This window comes from Mixophyes fleayi, chromosome 3 (genome assembly GCF_038048845.1).
Source record: "Mixophyes fleayi isolate aMixFle1 chromosome 3, aMixFle1.hap1, whole genome shotgun sequence".
In the NCBI taxonomy this organism is placed as follows: Eukaryota; Metazoa; Chordata; class Amphibia; order Anura; family Limnodynastidae; genus Mixophyes; species Mixophyes fleayi.
In genome coordinates, this window is record NC_134404.1 from 334,177,988 (window position 1) to 334,195,243 (window position 17,256).

The 17,256-nt window shown below is 40.4% G+C and overlaps 1 protein-coding gene across 1 annotated transcript in view; it reads right to left on the reverse strand.

Annotated features, from left to right (window-relative positions):
- The window catches only part of HHIPL2 (HHIP like 2), a 40,206-nt gene that overhangs the window by 18,257 nt on the left and 4,693 nt on the right, over positions 1 to 17,256 (reverse strand). The window contains exons 2-6 of the mRNA XM_075200975.1: positions 10,703 to 11,352; positions 5,527 to 5,670; positions 3,650 to 3,981; positions 3,394 to 3,520; positions 1,270 to 1,415 (exon numbers count right to left, since the gene is read on the reverse strand). Of these exons, the coding sequence (XP_075057076.1) occupies positions 1,270 to 1,415; positions 3,394 to 3,520; positions 3,650 to 3,981; positions 5,527 to 5,670; positions 10,703 to 11,352 (1,399 nt within the window). The remainder of the gene's footprint in view (positions 1 to 1,269; positions 1,416 to 3,393; positions 3,521 to 3,649; positions 3,982 to 5,526; positions 5,671 to 10,702; positions 11,353 to 17,256) is intronic.

Below are 17,256 nucleotides of genomic sequence, written 5' to 3' on the forward strand. Positions count from 1 at the left end.
CAAGCATCACAATAAATCAGAGAGCTCACATCACAGCTAAGGAAAGGGTGAGGGAAAGTCAGCACAGCAAGAAACCTGGTGTGGCATGGCATTGAATGGAGGGGGCAGAGCCTAATGACACAATTAAGCCCCGCCCCCTCCATTCACTGTCGTGAATTTCGGCAAATGCAAGAGCTTTGCTTACTCTTCTGGGAGTCCGTGAGGACTCCCCGAAATTCGGGAGCCTCCCAGGAATTCAGGGAGAGTTGGGAAGTATGGGTAAGAGCTTTAGAAAAGAAGCCGTGAAAAGCAGGATCGGGGTCGGTGGGCAAGAGGCTAAAGAGGGAGGTCGGAAGAGTAGCTGTAGAGCAGAGTAAAAAGTGGTGGAAACAGTAGGAGAGAGGACCCTGCTCAGAGGAGCTTACAATCTAAGGGGAAAGGTGGACAAACTGAAGACGTAGAACTGATCTGGTGGGCTACAGATTTTCCTATACCCACCTACTTAAAAAATTAGGACTGAGTGAGGAAAGAATATAATATTAGTATTTGTGATTTCCTCTATTCTGGACAGAATTTTGATCAATATTTACATGCATTTTCTCCATTTAGTTCCTTTCTTATATTGCCTAGGAGATATTTGTGTTAATAAAATAAGATGCTCTGACTCTAATGAAACATATCTAAAAAACATGCAGCCTCAAGTGGAATAAATCTGACAAATAAATTGATATATTGTATAGAACGATAAACTGTACTATGACACCTTTTCTGGAATGTCAGAAAAACTCTGTTTAACCAGAAAATCGTCCAAAATTGCTCATCTCTCCCTCCCATAACCAAGCCCCAAAACTACAGTCAGTCAAGTAATAAAATTAGGCAAGCAATAGTTACTAATTAGTAATTAGTAATGTTCCATTAAAGGAGTAAATTACTAATGGCAACCTTGTTTTGTTGTATTTGATGTCTACAGCAAAAGCCAGGTCTTTTCTTGACCCAAAATATAAATTCTTCAAGATTTCCAACATGATTGGGCGGCTTAATGTGCAACAAAGACTTAGGGGTATATTTACTAAACTGCGGGTTTGAAAAAGAGGAGATGTTGCCTATAGCAACCAATCAGATGCTAGCTGTCATTTATTTAGTACCTTCTACAAAGTGACAGTTAGAATCTGGTTGCTATAGGCAACATCTCCACTTTTTCAAACCCGCAGTTTAGTAAATCTAGCCCTCAGTTCTTTCAATTTTTTGACTAATATTTTTGTCCTCCCCAGTTACCATCTGTAGTCTTACCTCCTTCATCTTCTCCAAAAGAGATAATGAACTTGCTGTATGTGTTGATCAGCTTTGGAAAAGCACAGATTGTAGAATCTCCCATACAGATATCCTGCTTGGTCCATGTGTTTGTCGTCACATCCTCATGCAATGCCATAAGCCGACTTCATGCAGAATAAAATACAAAACATTAGGGCAAGGTCATTTAATGCATGTAATAACAATATAATACAGTTTGTTACTGAATGTATTAAATCCTGAAAATAATATACAGTACGTATGTTCTCCCTGTGTTTGCGTGTGTTTCCTCCAGGTACTCCGGTTTCCTCCCACACTCCAAAAACATACTGGTAGGTTACTTGGCTGCTATCAAAATTTACCCTAGTCTGTCTGTGTGTATGTTAGGGAATTTAGACTGTAAGTTGCAATGGGGCAGGGACTAATGTGAATGAGTTCTCTGTACAGCGCTGTGGAATCAGTGGCGCTATATAAATAACTGATGATGATGATGATGATGAGAACATGAGGGGTACAGAAGAATACATGGAGAGCGAAAATTAATAGGAATGCAAAGTCTTAAATATGAATTGCAAAAAGTACTGACCCACAATGCTTTCTTTATGTGTGCAAGTGTCCCTCTTTTTCTGCCAAGTGCATTTCAAGATCCATGCTCCCTACAGGACCTTTGGAAACACCCCCATAAAATAAATCATACTTTCTCACTCTCCCAGAATGTCTGGGAGACTCACAAATTTTGAGTAGTTCTCCCAGACTCCCAGGAGAGAAGACCATTCTCTCACATTATGGTCACTTCCTTGATGACGCGTTTCGCCTCAAATATGTTTTTTTTGTAATGTCACAAATCCACATTGATGTAAGTGTGACTAGTTTTAGAGGGAAACGTTTGGATCTGTAGGCCGAAATGATGGCTCCTCCAGAGCCGTAAATGTTTTCACCTGTGAATGGGAGTAGTTGTATCCAGGGCATCACTGCCTAGTGCATATCAGGCATACCAGCGCACTTTTTCTGCACTGAAGGGTAGAAATAACATTTAATTTTGCTGGGCGGGATTATTTAAGTGAGCTAAAGGGACAGAGATGGTGCATTAAAAGGGGTGTTTCCTGATTTGCAGGAGGTCACCAACCTTTTTCCCTAAAAAATACCATAACTGAGATGCTGGACATCGGATCTCATCTGTATACTTATAATGAAATGCATTTTACACCACAGGTCTGCACAAAGTGTATTTTTTAGTATTCTTTGGCCAATGTAAGAAAAAGCTTCAAACACATAAAAGTGATACATGTGATAAAGACAGCCTCAGTCTCACCTCACTTAAGGAGAAAAACATATATAGATAAATAAGTGAAGGGGGTGTATTTAAAGTGATAGTAGGTTGGACTTTACTGTTTCCATCCTGTGTTTTTTTCAGGCATTTGTATGGGTAAGAAAAATGCAGTCAATTGCGTGTGCTCTTTGAAATGTGCTTAGTGCATTTGCAGCATTTTTGTAGTTCGTAAATTATGCTTAGTGACAGCAAATGTATAAAACAAAGAGTAAAACATGACACTAAAACAAAACGTGACTAAAATATACACTTTATATTTTGTAATACTGATTAAAGGTCACTATATATTTAAACACAAAAAGGATAAACATATGGGATAGACATAAGAATATCCTTATAAAGAATAAATGATCAACTATTGTTTAAAGTACCATAGGTTAATTAAAAAAAAATGGGCAGACTATATAGGCCAAGTGGTTCTTATCCGCCGTCAAATCCTATGTTTCTATGTTTCAATAAACCACAAAAGAAAGAATAGAATTATTTTAATCAATTTATTACAATAAGAAGAAATGTAACACAATGTTTATCACAATATCCCTATAAGGGAATTTACAATTTCCATATACCTAATCTATGATAGAATGTAGCAAGAGGATTTAATATTTTATAGTTTTTAACATGCTGGTACTATTTTTACCATAATGGTACCAATTGTAATCTATAAATCAGTTGAAGAGCAACATTGCTAAAATTAAACAATTGCATATTATTAATTAATAAATGAATGCATTTAATATAATAGAAAAATATTGTAAAGTGTATTATTAAAACTAAATGTAACCTGTACTTACCCATTCATGAAGTCCCCAAAGATGTAGAGGCCATTTAAATTTGGAGAGTCACAACCCCGGTAGACATACCCACCAGTGACTGATTTACCGACATTGTGCCCATAAGCAAAAATCGGTAGTTCATCATCTGTTGACGGCAAACCAGTTTAAACATATTTTAATTACAACATATGCTTGCAATCTATAATATATAAAATGATAAATAAATAGTATAATTCTAATGCAAAATAAAAAAATAAATGTCAATAGCTCTTACGCAAAGAGGAATTGAGGCAAAGCATTATGTCAAAACATTCGAAGCCCTCCTTGGCCCTCCAGCCGTAGTTTCCACCTTTGATAATGAGATCGACCTCTTCGTATCGACTTTGGCCAACATCCCCACAGAATATCCGTCCTCTTCCTCTTCCACTGGCCGGGTCTCCTTGATCAACAGAACATCTCCACATATTTCTAACCCCATAGGCGTAGATCTCTGGAGAGGCGCCACGTACCGATACAAAGGGGTTGTCTGGCGGGATTCCATAAGGTTTTCCGGCAGCTCTTTGCCCATCTACATCTATTCGTAGAACTTTACCCAGTAAGACGCTTCTGTAGACAGAATGTGGCATAAAAACATAAGGAAGTTGGATACACACTACAGTTTTTCTGGACTAGATTGACAGCAGCCTCACATCGCTACTCAGTGCTGCTGGGGGACCCTGCTCCTTCCACTATCTAAGTCTCAGTCTGTTGCTTCCTTCTTACCCCGATACTCCTCATCACATCATGGCACTGTCCCTGTGAGATACAATACCATCCACTCATACATAATCATGCAAATGGACAGGTTACATCCTATTAAAAACTGAAAGACATAACGGTCATTCAGGAACTAAGGAGTCATAAAAGTTTGGTCATTTTCAAAACTTATTATGTGAAAATGTTTGTATCCATAGCAGGGTAATATTGTCTGTCATATAAAGAACAATCTGGGTTAATATTTACTGATTTATCTAACGTAAATTAGCCAAACACTAGATGGTTTTGAATTTTAAATCCACAAATAAAATATAGAACTACTGAAATGTGTTTTCAATTTCAGATTACTTTCATCTCTTACAGGGATCCCACTTATGTGGTGGCAAACACGATAAGCAATCTCTGCCCAGATTTCATGCAAGAAATTGAGGCTAAACTATTATATTACTATATTACTGAGGTCAGGAGCAAATTGTGAGAACAGAAAATAAAATATTTGTGGTTATCCCCCTCCAAGTTATGGGTCTAGGATGGAATTTCTACTAGTTTTCTAATATCTAATGCCATAATACTCCTGAGGATGTTAATAATTTGATAATCACTCTTGTGTAACTTCCTGTGTTTATCTGTATTCTGTGCTTGTGCCTTTAAGTAGGTAAGAGTGAACTTCATCTTATTCACCTAAAATCATGTTACAGCATTTTTTTACTTATTATAACTATGTCCAGGGAAAAAAAGGGAAAAAGTGTATCAAGCTGACAGTTTTCCGTCGGGTTTGAAAAGTGGAGATGTTGCCTATAGCAACCAATCAGATTCTAGCTGTCATTTTGTAGAATGTACAAAATAAATGGAAGCTAGAATCTGATTGGTTTTTAAAACCCGCCGTAAAACTCTCAGCTTGATACATTTACCCCCCTGGGGTGAGGGAATTAAAGCCCAGTACGAGGTGGTGAGGAATGTGCTAAAATTAATAGGTGATAATTCTTCAAAAGCATATATATTTTTATTATTATTATTTTTTTGGTAATGCAGTGGTTAGCACAGACTTGGAGACTTGAGTGTGAACCCAACCAGTCTGCTATTGGTGTGGAGTTTATATATTCTTCCCACATCTAAACGGGCTTCTTCCAAGTGCTCTAGTTTCTTTCCATGGTCTAAAAACATACTGGTAGGTTAATGGGCTTCTTACTAAGTTGGTCCTAGTGTGTGTGCTTGTGGGCCAGATATGGAGATAAGATTGTAAGATCCGCTGAAGCAGGGGCTGATATAGATAAATAATCATGATTTGATTGTATGGCTCTGCCCGTCAATAGATCTGGTTGACTGAGGGCCATGATGAGAATGCATCAATAATGTGAGGAAATAAGTTACAGATCAGTATTTCCAGTTACTTACATGTTCTGTCCATTTCCAAATTCTCCAGCTGGATCTGAAGTTTCCCCTCCATCTCCTGTGAATATGTACAGATATCCATCTACACCAAACAGTAATTGTCCTCCGTTGTGGCTTCTGGATGGTTCCACTACCTCTAAAATAACCCTATTGATGAAAATATACAAAGACTAAATATTGGTTTCATAAGAGTAACACAGAGAAATTTTGCCAGTTCTTCAGATCCATTCATCATAGCTACAAAGGCAGGGATCACCTTTATCTCAACCACAGAAGGAAGATGCACCTCTACCACAACCATAGTGTAAGGGAATCTCTCCTGCACAACCACAGAAAGAAGAAAAGAGGAAACCAACATTAACACAGAGATGCAGGGGGCCCTCCATTACAACCAAAGAAGCAGCAATCACTTTCCTCATGATCACCCTCCATAAAAATCTTAATGGAAGGGAGCATCAAAACCACAGAGTGAGAGAAAGTCTAGATCCTAACCAGAGAGGAAGTGAGCCTTTCTATCATAAACACAGAGTGAGGGAACATCTCCATCACATCCACAGAGGGAGTAAGCTCCTCTGTCATAACCACAGAGTGAGGGAACATCTCCATCCCAACCACAGAGGGAGGAAGCTCCTCTATAATAACCACAGAGTGAGGGAACATCTCCATCACAACCACAGAGGGAGGAAGCATCTCTATAATAACCACAGAGTGAGGGAACATTTCCATCCCATCCACAGAGGGAAAAGCACCTCTATCATAACCACAGAGGGCCTGATTCATTAAGGATCTCAAATGAAGAGGATACTCATTTCAGTCTCCTGGACAAAACCATGTTACAATGGAAGGGGTGCAAATAAGTGTTCTGTTTTACACACAAATATTTGATAGCTTATTTGTACACTGAAATTTAAAGTTGATATTTGTGTGTTACATGAAAAAACAGTCAGTATTTAACTTATGTGTAAAACAGAACACTTATTTGCACCCCTTCCATTGTAACATGGTTTTGTCCAGGAGACTGAAATGAGAATCCTCTTCATTTGAGATCCTTAATGAATCAGGCCCAGAGTGAGGGAACATCTCCATCACAACCACAGAGGGAGGAAGCACCTCTATCATAACCACAGAGTGAGAGAACATCTCCATCACAACCACAGAGGGAGGAAGCTCCTCTATCATAACCACAGAGTGAGGGAACATCTCCATCACAACCACAGAGGGAGGAAGCACCTCTATCATAACCACAGAGTGAGGGAACATCTCCATCACAACCACAGAGGGAGGAAGCTCCTCTATCATAACCACAGAGTGAGGGAACATCTCCATCACAACCACAGAGGGAGGAAGCTCCTCTATCATAACCACAGAGTGAGAGAACATCTCCATCACATCCACAGAGGGAGGAAGCAACTCTATCATAACCACAGAGTGAGAGAACATCTCCATCACAACCACAGAGGGAGGAAGCACCTCTATCATAACCACAGAGTGAGGGAACATCTCCATCACAACCACAGAGGGAGGAAGCACCTCTATCATAACCACAGAGTGAGAGAACATCTCCATCACATCCACAGAGGGAGGAAGCACCTCTATCATAACCACAGAGTGAGGGAACATCTCCATCATAACCACAGAGGGAGAAAGCTCCTCTATAATAACCACAGAGTGAGGGAACATCTCCATCACAACCACAGAGGGAGGAAGCACCTCTATCATAACCACAGAGTGAGAGAACATCTCCATCACAACCACAGAGGGAGAAAGCTCCTCTATCATAACCACAGAGTGAGGGAACATCTCCATCACAACCACAGAGGGAGGAAGCTCCTCTATAATAACCACAGAGTGAGGGAACATCTCCATCACAACCACAGAGGGAGGAAGCACCTCTATCATAACCACAGAGTGAGAGAACATCTCCATCACAACCACAGAGGGAGGAAGCTCCTCTATCATAACCACAGAGTGAAGGAACATCTCCATCACATCCACAGAGGGAGGAAGCTCCTCTATAATAACCACAGAAAGGAAGTAACCCCTCCCTCACAACCAGATATAGAGCCATTCCATATAGTCACAGTATACATTTAAAGCAAAATCCAACATTTGAGCAGCAAAATGCATAAAATGTGTACATTGTATTTTTAGTTTTCCTAAATCGTTTGCAAATCATTGCAAGCAAGCAAGATCTAATAATATTTCTGTGGAATAATGTTTTGACTCGGTATCACCACCTATGGTACTGAAGTAGATTTCTTTTTGTTTCATTTCCCAACTAATACTTCTCAGCTAGGAAGGATTCCAGATAACTGGAATCACCCCTAAAATTGTAAATGCGTAGTGAGAGCATATATTTATCCTTTGCTAAAGTTACGCAGTGGACTGTCCAATGGTTGCACAGCATATTGTGAAGCTTAGACAATCCTTTTTTGTGTCCATATTTGCAATCCACTCATTCGCAATTGTGCTTATTACCTGGTATGGTAAATTAGAACCCAGTGCTGGAACTCGGAGTAGAAATTTACAGGTTTACAGTTTACAAAGTTATCACTGATGTAAAAATATAAGTTTTTCGCAAAGGAATATTGGTTACTATTACTAAGTTCATCGCTTGACTTACCCACTGTGGATGAAATTATCGGAATCATGAAAATATCACACAGTTATGTAGACAACAGATTTCCCCCTCCAAAAACTAATTTCAAAGAAGCATTCCATATAACCCTAAAAACAAACTTATAAGAACCAAAGAAGCAGAAGCTGTCCCAACCAAAGCACCGAACCCAACCTGTTAATTTTTAATCACACAATTATTTATTTCCGGTCAGTGCTGTGTTAAATAGAACTTCAAGAGCCCGTATCAGTGTCTGACTACTTAAATGGCGGAATCTATCAATGCTTGGAATTGTCTAAATAATCTGTTCTTAAAAAACATTCCAATAAAAAATATCTATCAAATAAAAACAACCAACATTTAGAAACACAAGGCGCAAGTTGCTTAAGAGGCTACCAAATATATGTGGATGAGAGTTATGGCTGCTCCTTAACCTAAGCGATTTTTCCACTGTAGTCAAGTAAGCTGAACTACCTGTAGTTTTATAAGAAACAAGAAAAGAGAAATTGATTCCTGTGTAACGAATGAACAATTCAGTATCATGAATTTTAGTCATTGTGAAGATACATATGTTATATATGTTTTACAATGTCCGTGTAGGAAGGACGACTCGTCCTCTAAAAGTGCGTGTTTTGGAGCATAAACGTAATATCGTGAGGACGTTAAGCACACATAGTGGAACTGATTCATTAAGGAAAGCAGGGCACAAAAAGGAGTAAGTTTTTTCCTGGACAAACCATATTACAATTCAAGGGGTGCATGTTAGTTTATTATTTTGTACATAAGTTAAACACTGTCTGTTTTTTCATGTAGCGCACAAATACTTGCTGGCTTTTTTTTGACACTGAAATGTAAAGATGATCTAGGACATGTCCTACCCCAACTATAAATCTGTCCCCACATTTTATATTTCCATCCCCCTGCAATGCAACATGGTTTTTTCAAGGTGCAACGTTTTTTTGGGTTTACTTTCCTTATTGAATCAGTCCCACTGTGTCACATCATGAGTGGAATCTGGACAGGTGTTGAACACATTCAGCACAATATATGTGGGGGGAGACAGGTGGAAGAAATTGTGCATCGTGGAGGCCCTCTGGATGTTTAAGTTACATACCATACATCCAGAGGGCTTTATTGAGGCAATAGAATTTAGTGGATTGGTATAATATACAACTTATAATTAAATGCACCTATTCACTTTTATTAAGAGCAATAAAGTAAACTTAATTTCAGTAATATTTGTAAGATATTCTTTAACACTTTTTTAAAATGAGTAAAAATTGGGCTACATTGTATAATAAACTTGGCTTATAAAAATATAATAAAATGTAAGTCTATAAGTATTGGGCTCTTCAGGGATATAGGGATATAAGTAATTATAAATAAAAGAGAGATAAAAAATATACTATAGAGAATGATACAATGAGTACAAGAAATACCTGCAGCTCTTGTGGAATATGAATTAATTAATTTAGATTGGTGTCACTCTTAAGATATTCCTTTAAAAAAAATATGCCACAGCCCACCTGAGTATTGTTGCTGACCGTGTGCATCTCTTCTAATGGCTACTTTCAGGAGGATCATCATCATCGTCATTTATTTATATAGCGCCAATGATTCCGCAGCGCTGTACAGAGAACTCACTCACATCAGTCCCTGCCCCATTGGAGCTTACAGTCTAAATTCCCTAACATACATACACACAGACACAGAGAGAGAGACTAGGGTCAATTTTTGATAGCAGCCAATTAACCTACCAGTATGTTTTTGGAGTGTGGGAGGAAACCGGAGCACCCGGAGGAAACCCATGCAAACACGGGGAGAACATACAAACTCCACACAGATAAGGCCATGGTCAGGAATTGAACTCATGACCCCAGCGCTGTGAGGCAAAAGTGCTACCCACTAAGCCACCACTTGGACCATATCACAAAGCACGCGTTCCACGAACATGATAATGAGTTCTGTGTCCTCCAATGGCCTCCACAGTCCCCAAACCACAACCCAATACAGCGCCTTTGGGATGTGGCGGAACGGAAGGTTGGCAGCATGAATGTGCAACCGACGAATCAGCAACAACTCCGTGATGCTCTCATGTCAACATGGACCAGTATCTCTTAGGAATGTTTCTTGTTGAATCTATGCCAATAACAATTCAGGCTGTTCTGGTGGCAACATGGGTGGTTCTACCCAGTACTAGAAAAGTCTACCTAACAAATATTTTTTACTGAAATGTTTATAATAAAAAAATGTTTAACCAATTCCATGTGTTAATAGAGTCCACCATTTCAGTAGTCGGAGAATGATATAAGCTCTTGATGTGTTACTGTTAATTTTTATGCATCAATTTCACTTTTAAATAAATCCATTGTACATTTTTCAGCTTACAGAATTACCACTAATTTGCTCTTCCTTCCTGCAGCCTTTATCATTAAAAATGTTGATGACTTAAGCCCTATCTGACACACAAAAATACATCAACAAATGCACAACTCCAAATCTTCACTACAAAAAATAAATATATATGCTATATACAATATAAACTTATTTAGCTCTGCCAACCTTTCAGAATGTCGATCCGCTTTATTGAAGTCACGATACATGACGCGGAATTCACTTATTCTGATTTTCTCTACGTATTCTTCATCCAGCACAGAATAGTAAACATAGAGTTTCCCGTTATACTTGAATTTTGGATGGAAAGCCATTCCAAGAAATCCCCGCTCATCTCCATGCCAAGGACTGGACACCACACTTTCTTGAAGGTATAGAAAAGGTTCATCTAACCGTCCACCATCAGGTAAGTAGACCCAGACTATGCCAACCTGCTCAGCTATGAACATTCGATGAGTACCATCATTGGCATGGATCATCAAGACTGGGTTCCTCAACCCATTGGCCACCTCCACTAAACACATTTTAAGACATCCTTCTTGGTCCTCGACTACAGCCCCAAGATTGTTATTTAAGTCCATATTTTGTATCACATCTGGGAAACAATAGTCTTCATCTGGTAATTCTAGCAAGTTGCAAAACAGATCTCTGTCCTTCTCGGCCTCCATTATTTTTTTGTCATCTGTCATAAGTGAGATGGTGCTCCGGCAAGTAAAATAGAAATCCGAGCAATAGTTAAAGCAAAGACCAGGAAGGATCCTCAGGGGCGTTCTGGGATCTTCAGCATCATATAAATGTGCTGCATATGGAGAACATTCCTGGAAGGAAAGAAGATGATGAATGAAAACACCTTGGGGATCATTTAGAGTTGGGTTACGTCTATTTTTTTATTACATAATGTACTCATTTCTGTACTACAAATGTCATCCTTGCCTAAACTCATGGAATAACCTCTGGGAGTTCTCCCGGGCTCGTGGGAGAACAGGACGGGTGGGGTACGGAATAATGATGGAGATTATTCCGACAAGACTTACCCCGACGTGTTGACAGCGAAGGGCTCTTTCCCGACCAGGCTCCAGAACGACTGATGTGTCAACCGACTGCAAGGCATCGCGATTAATGAAGAAGCCGGCAAGAGTTGATGACATCACTGGCGAAAGCGACGCTGTGATCGGTGCTTTTAAGGGGATAATGTAAGTATGCGGCCATGGACAATGTACTTTACAAAGCATTGTACATTGTCCATGCCGCATGCTTACATTACCCCCTTAACAGCACTGATCACAGCATCGCAGTCGCTAGTGACATCATCAACTCTCGCTGGCTTCTTCATTCATCGAGATGCCTTGCAGTCGGTTGACACATCAGTCGTCCTGGAGCCTGGTCAGGAAGGAGCCCTTCGTTTTCAAAGCGCTGGGGTAAGTCTTGTCGGGGTAGTCAGCAGCATTGATATGCTGACTACCACGGAGCAGGACACCCTCCCAGATACCACCCCCTTCACTATTGAATCTCCAAAATCTCCCGGAGGGGGACCAGTAGGCAAGTTTCACGCATGTGTGCCAAAAATGTGTACAAAAAGTCTGCATATAGTTTTTTGCATGCCAATGACTTACACCATGAGAGGAGGAGCTGGCTGGGCAGGATGGGCAAGCGTAGGCTGAGTACAGTAATTCACATAACTGTGACACAATTAGACGTGGACTCAGCAGATTAGCCTTATAGGTGAGTTATCGCTTGAGGATCCTGGAGAGCTGGTACAACCAGTTGCAATTATGACGATGACTAAGCACTATCTGGCCAATTCTTATTGGTTAATTGCACATGATAGTACTTAATTCATTATTATCACAGTTTTATTATATTGCAATCAAATATATCAAATATATACTATTTTAAATAAGTAAAACCCTAAAGTGAGTGTCACATGATATTCAATTTAAATGATCAGTAAGCGTTTATTAATTAAGTTTGTCTTCCACCCCCTCCTGCTGCCATCTGTCCCTCCGTTGTTCAAGTATGAAGACCTGCTGGTGTCATATTGTCTCACCATAGGGCCCATCTTTGGCTGTACAACTGATATGAGTAACTAAAACTGAAGGGTGGGGTGGAAGAGTTTAAAAGATGCTAAGAATGTTAAAAGAATACATTAAAAGATTGTACGCTCTGAGCAGGGCCATCTCTCCTCCTCTTTCAACCACTTCTAACTCTGCTCTCCAGCTACATGCCCTCCTCCTCGAGGACCCTCTCCCTCCTGTCCCGTCTCGACTCGATCCCACCTCCCCCTCTGAGGGTCTCCCTGTCTTCCGCGCCCTCCCTCTTGGGCAGAGCTCCCCCTTTCTATAAAATATTATTGCACAATGTAAATTTGTAGTCTATTCTAGGGAAGGACCTATGTATACCATCTAACTAGTTTCTAGGAGGAAGTTAGTGGGAACTTAGACCATGGTAGTACAGTAAAAATGGTCTTCTTAGATTTTGCAAAGGCCTTTAATACAGTGCCATACAAGAGGTTGGTTTACAAACTTAGGGAACTGGATCTAGGAAACTACATCTGCACTTGGGTCGAAATCTGGTTGGAAAATAGAGAACAGAGAGTTGTGGTAATTGTAACATTTTCTAATTGGTCAAAAGTTTTAAGTGGAGTACCTCAAGATTCCGTGCTGGGGCACTCTTTTTTAATATATTTATTAATGACCTTGGTGATGGCTTAGAGAGCAAAGTTTCCATTTTTACTAATGACACTGAACTTTGTAAGATAGTAAAATCAGAGCAAGATGTAGATTCTCTGCAGAGGGACTTGAATAAACTGGAGAATTGGAGCAGTCAAATGTCAGATGAAGTTTAACAAACATAAATGTGAGCTCATGCATATAGGGATCAAAAACATGCAATCTATAAATTAAATGAAATGAATTTAGGGGACTCTATAATGGAAAAAGATTTGGAAGTAGACTAAGCAATAGGGCTCAATGTCAAGCAGCAGCTGCAAGGGCCAATAATATATTGGCATGCATAAAAAGGGGCATAGATGCAAGGGAAGACAGCAAACTTTTTCCACCATATAAAATGATTGATAAGACTTCATCTTGAATACGGAGTATAGTTCTGGGCACCACTTTATTAAAAAGACATTTTGGAGCTAGAAAAAGTTCAGAGAAGGACGACAAAATTGATAACGGTTATGGAGTCATTAAGTTATAAAAAAGCTTGGCCAGTTTAGGCATGTTTAGAGGACAAGAGGTGTCTAAGAGGAGATATGATTACTATGTACAAATACATTAAGGGTCAATACAGAGAACTTTTATGGGAACTTTTTACCCCAAAGACTATACACAGGACACGTGGTCACCCCCTAAGGTTAGAGGAGAGGAAGTTTCACAACCAGCAAAGGAAGGGGTTCTTTACAGTAAGGGCAGTCAAGATATAGAATTCACTGCCAGGGAAGGTTGTGATGGCAGATTCAATTGATATGTTGAAGAAAGGGTTAGACAAATGTTTAGTGGAAAAGGGTATCCAGGGATATGACCTCAATTAAAATGACGGACAGTAGTGGATCCAAAATGAAATAGGACTGCAATATTGGGTCAGGAGGGATTTCCCCCAGTTGAAACAGATTGGTGGTTGCTTAATCTGGATCTATTTCAAATATAAGAGAGGGATCACAGAAGATCCAAATAGGTTGAATTTGATGGACTGGTGTCGTTTTTCAACCTCATCAACTATGATACTATGTATGTTACTATATTACTATGTTACTATGTTACTATGTATGTATTCCACAATACATCTTACATTTAAAATTTCCCCTTGTGAAATCCTGATCTTATACTTGATCCAAACCTTTTCTGACTAAGTACCTATGTGTGCCTGTAAATTCTAGCTATCTATATAGTATGTCTGTAAATGGAAGTATATCTCTATATCTGTTTATTTGTAATAATTCCTCAGCCTTTGTATATATTGCATTTTTTACTAAAGCAGTGAGTGGTATATTTGAATCTGGGGCTCTCTTAGGGGTATAAACAAAGACTGAGATTCTACGAACTTCATAATACAGCTGTTATTGCATTCTTTCTGCCAGATGTATCAGCCAATCACACATTGGTATGGTCTGCAAAGAGATACTGCATAGACGTCATAATGACTGTCAGTGGCGGACAGAAGTGTTCCTTTGTAACTTTGAACAATGTATCTCAGATCCCTGATACACGGAAAGACACATACTTTACGGAGAAATACTTTCAATAAAACAAAGTGTAGACTCTTTGTGAAATATTTCTTCTTTATAGCATCGTAAATGCAGGACCAAAGGACCTAAGACTGCATGTATTCTAATTTACGACATATATTGATGAAGCAGTAATAATTCTAGATCACGGATGTCAGTATTGTGCCATAAGTAATACTGTGTGTCAAACAAAAGTATCTTTTAATGGAAAGTAGTGAATCACAATAAGGGGCTTTAGACAAGTGCTATTGGCTAAGTAACATGCAAGATACTGTATATTGGTTAAAAAGCAGATGGAAGGTTAAAAGTTACCTATAATGGATCTTAGTATGTAATATATTGTTAGTCAGTACTATACTAGTAGCACATTTGTCGTAAAACTGTACATCTGTGTCCTGGGCTGTAAATCTCAGTCATAATCAGTATGTTACGAGACAGGAAGTCTCAACAAGGCTTCTTCAGGGGAAAGAAAGGTTATTTTGTAAGGTTCTTTAAAAACTTGCCTATTGCTGGGAGGTAAAGCATTCATAGGAAGCTAAGTAGCTAGAATGGTTGAAATAAAGACCATCAAGATCAACATTCCATTGATTCAGAGAATACAGGATCTAGTTGGCAATTTGTCCTAACGGTGGGAAAAAATTGTTCCAGGTTCCATAAATGGCGATTAATTCCATGGATTACTCTTCCCACTGCGATATTTGGGGGGTACTCTGCCTCTGCTATGGGGGTAGGGTAGGTGTAGGGATGTACCAGTGTGTATAGTTTAGGGGGAGTAGGGTAGGTGTAAGGGTGTATCAGTGTGGGTAGTATAGGTGGGAGTAGGGTAGGTATAGGGATGTACCAGTGTGTATAGTTTAGGGGGAGTAGGGTAGGTGTGAGGATGTACCAGTGTGGGTAGTATAGGTGTGAGTAGGGTAGGTGTGAGGGTGTATCAGTGTGGGTAGTATATATGGGAGTAGGGTAGGTGTGAGGGTGTATCAGTGTGAGTAGTACAGGTGGGGGAAGGCTAGGTGTGAGGGTGTATCAGTGTGGGTAGTATAGGTGTGAGTAGGGTAGGTGTGAGGGTGTATCAGTGTGTGTAGTATAGGTGGGAGTAGGGTACGTGTGAGGGTGTATCAGTGTGGGTAGTACAGGTGGGGGAAGGCTAGGTGTGAGGGTGTATCAGTGTGGGTAGTATAGGTGTGAGTAGGGTAGGTGTGAGGGTGTATCAGTGTGTGTAGTATAGGTGGGAGTAGGGTACGTGTGAGGGTGTATCAGTGTGTGTAGTATAGGTGGGAGTAGGGTAGGTGTGAGGGTGTATCAGTGTGGGTAGTATAGGTGTGAGTAGGGTAGGTGTGAGGGTGTATCAGTGTGTGTAGTATAGGTGGGAGTAGGGTACGTGTGAGGGTGTATCAGTGTGTGTAGTATAGGTGGGAGTAGGGTAGGTGTGAGGGTGTATCAGTGTGGGTAGTATAGGTGGGAGTAGGGTACGTGTGAGGGTGTATCAGTGTGTGTAGTATAGGTGGGAGTAGGGTAGGTGTGAGGGTGTATCAGTGTGGGTAGTACAGGTGGGGGTAGGGTAGGTATGAAGGTGTATCAGTGTGTGTAGTATAGGTGGGAGTAGCGTAAGTGTGAGGGTGTATCAGTGTGGGTAGTATTGGTGGGAGTAGGGTAGGTATGAGGGTGTATCAGTGTGTGTAGTATAGGTGTGAGTAGGGTAGGTGTGAGGGTGTGCCAGTGTGGGTAGTATAGGTAGGAGTAGGGTAGGTGTGAGGGTGTATCAGTGTGGGTAGTATAGGTGTGAGTAGGGTAGGTATGAGGGTGTACCAGTGTGGGTAGTATAGGTAGGAGTAGGGTAGGTGTGAGGGTGTATCGGTGTGGGTAGTATAGGTAGGAGTAGGGTAGGTGTGAGGGTGTATCGGTGTGGGTAGTATAGGTGTGAGTAGGGTAGGTGTGAGGGTGTATCAGTGTGGGTAGTATAGGGGGAGTAGGGTAGGTGTGAGGATGTACCAGTGTGAGCAGTATAGGTGTGAGTAGGGTAGGTATGAGGGTGTATCAGTTTGTGTAGTATAGGTGGGAGTAGGGTAGGTGTGAGGGTGTATCAGTGTGTGTAGTATAGGTGGGAGTAGGGTAGGTGTGAGGGTGTATCAGTGTGGGTAGTATAGGTAGGAGTAGGGTAGGTGTGAGAATGTACCAGTGTGGGTAGTATAGGGGGAGTAGGGTAGGTATGAGGGTGTACCAGTGTGGGTAGTATAGGGGGAGTAGAGTAGGTATGAGGGTGTATCAGTGTGTGTAGTATAGGTGGGAGTAGGGTAGGTGTGAGGGTGTATCAGTGTGGGTAGTATAGGTAGGAGTAGGGTAGGTGTGAGGGTGTATCGGTGTGGGTAGTATAGGTGTGAGTAGGGTAGGTGTGAGGGTGTATCAGTGTGGGTAGTATAGGTGTGAGTAGGGTAGGTGTGAGAATGTACCAGTGTGGGTAGTATAGGTGGGCGTAGGGTAAGCTCTAATAAAGAGA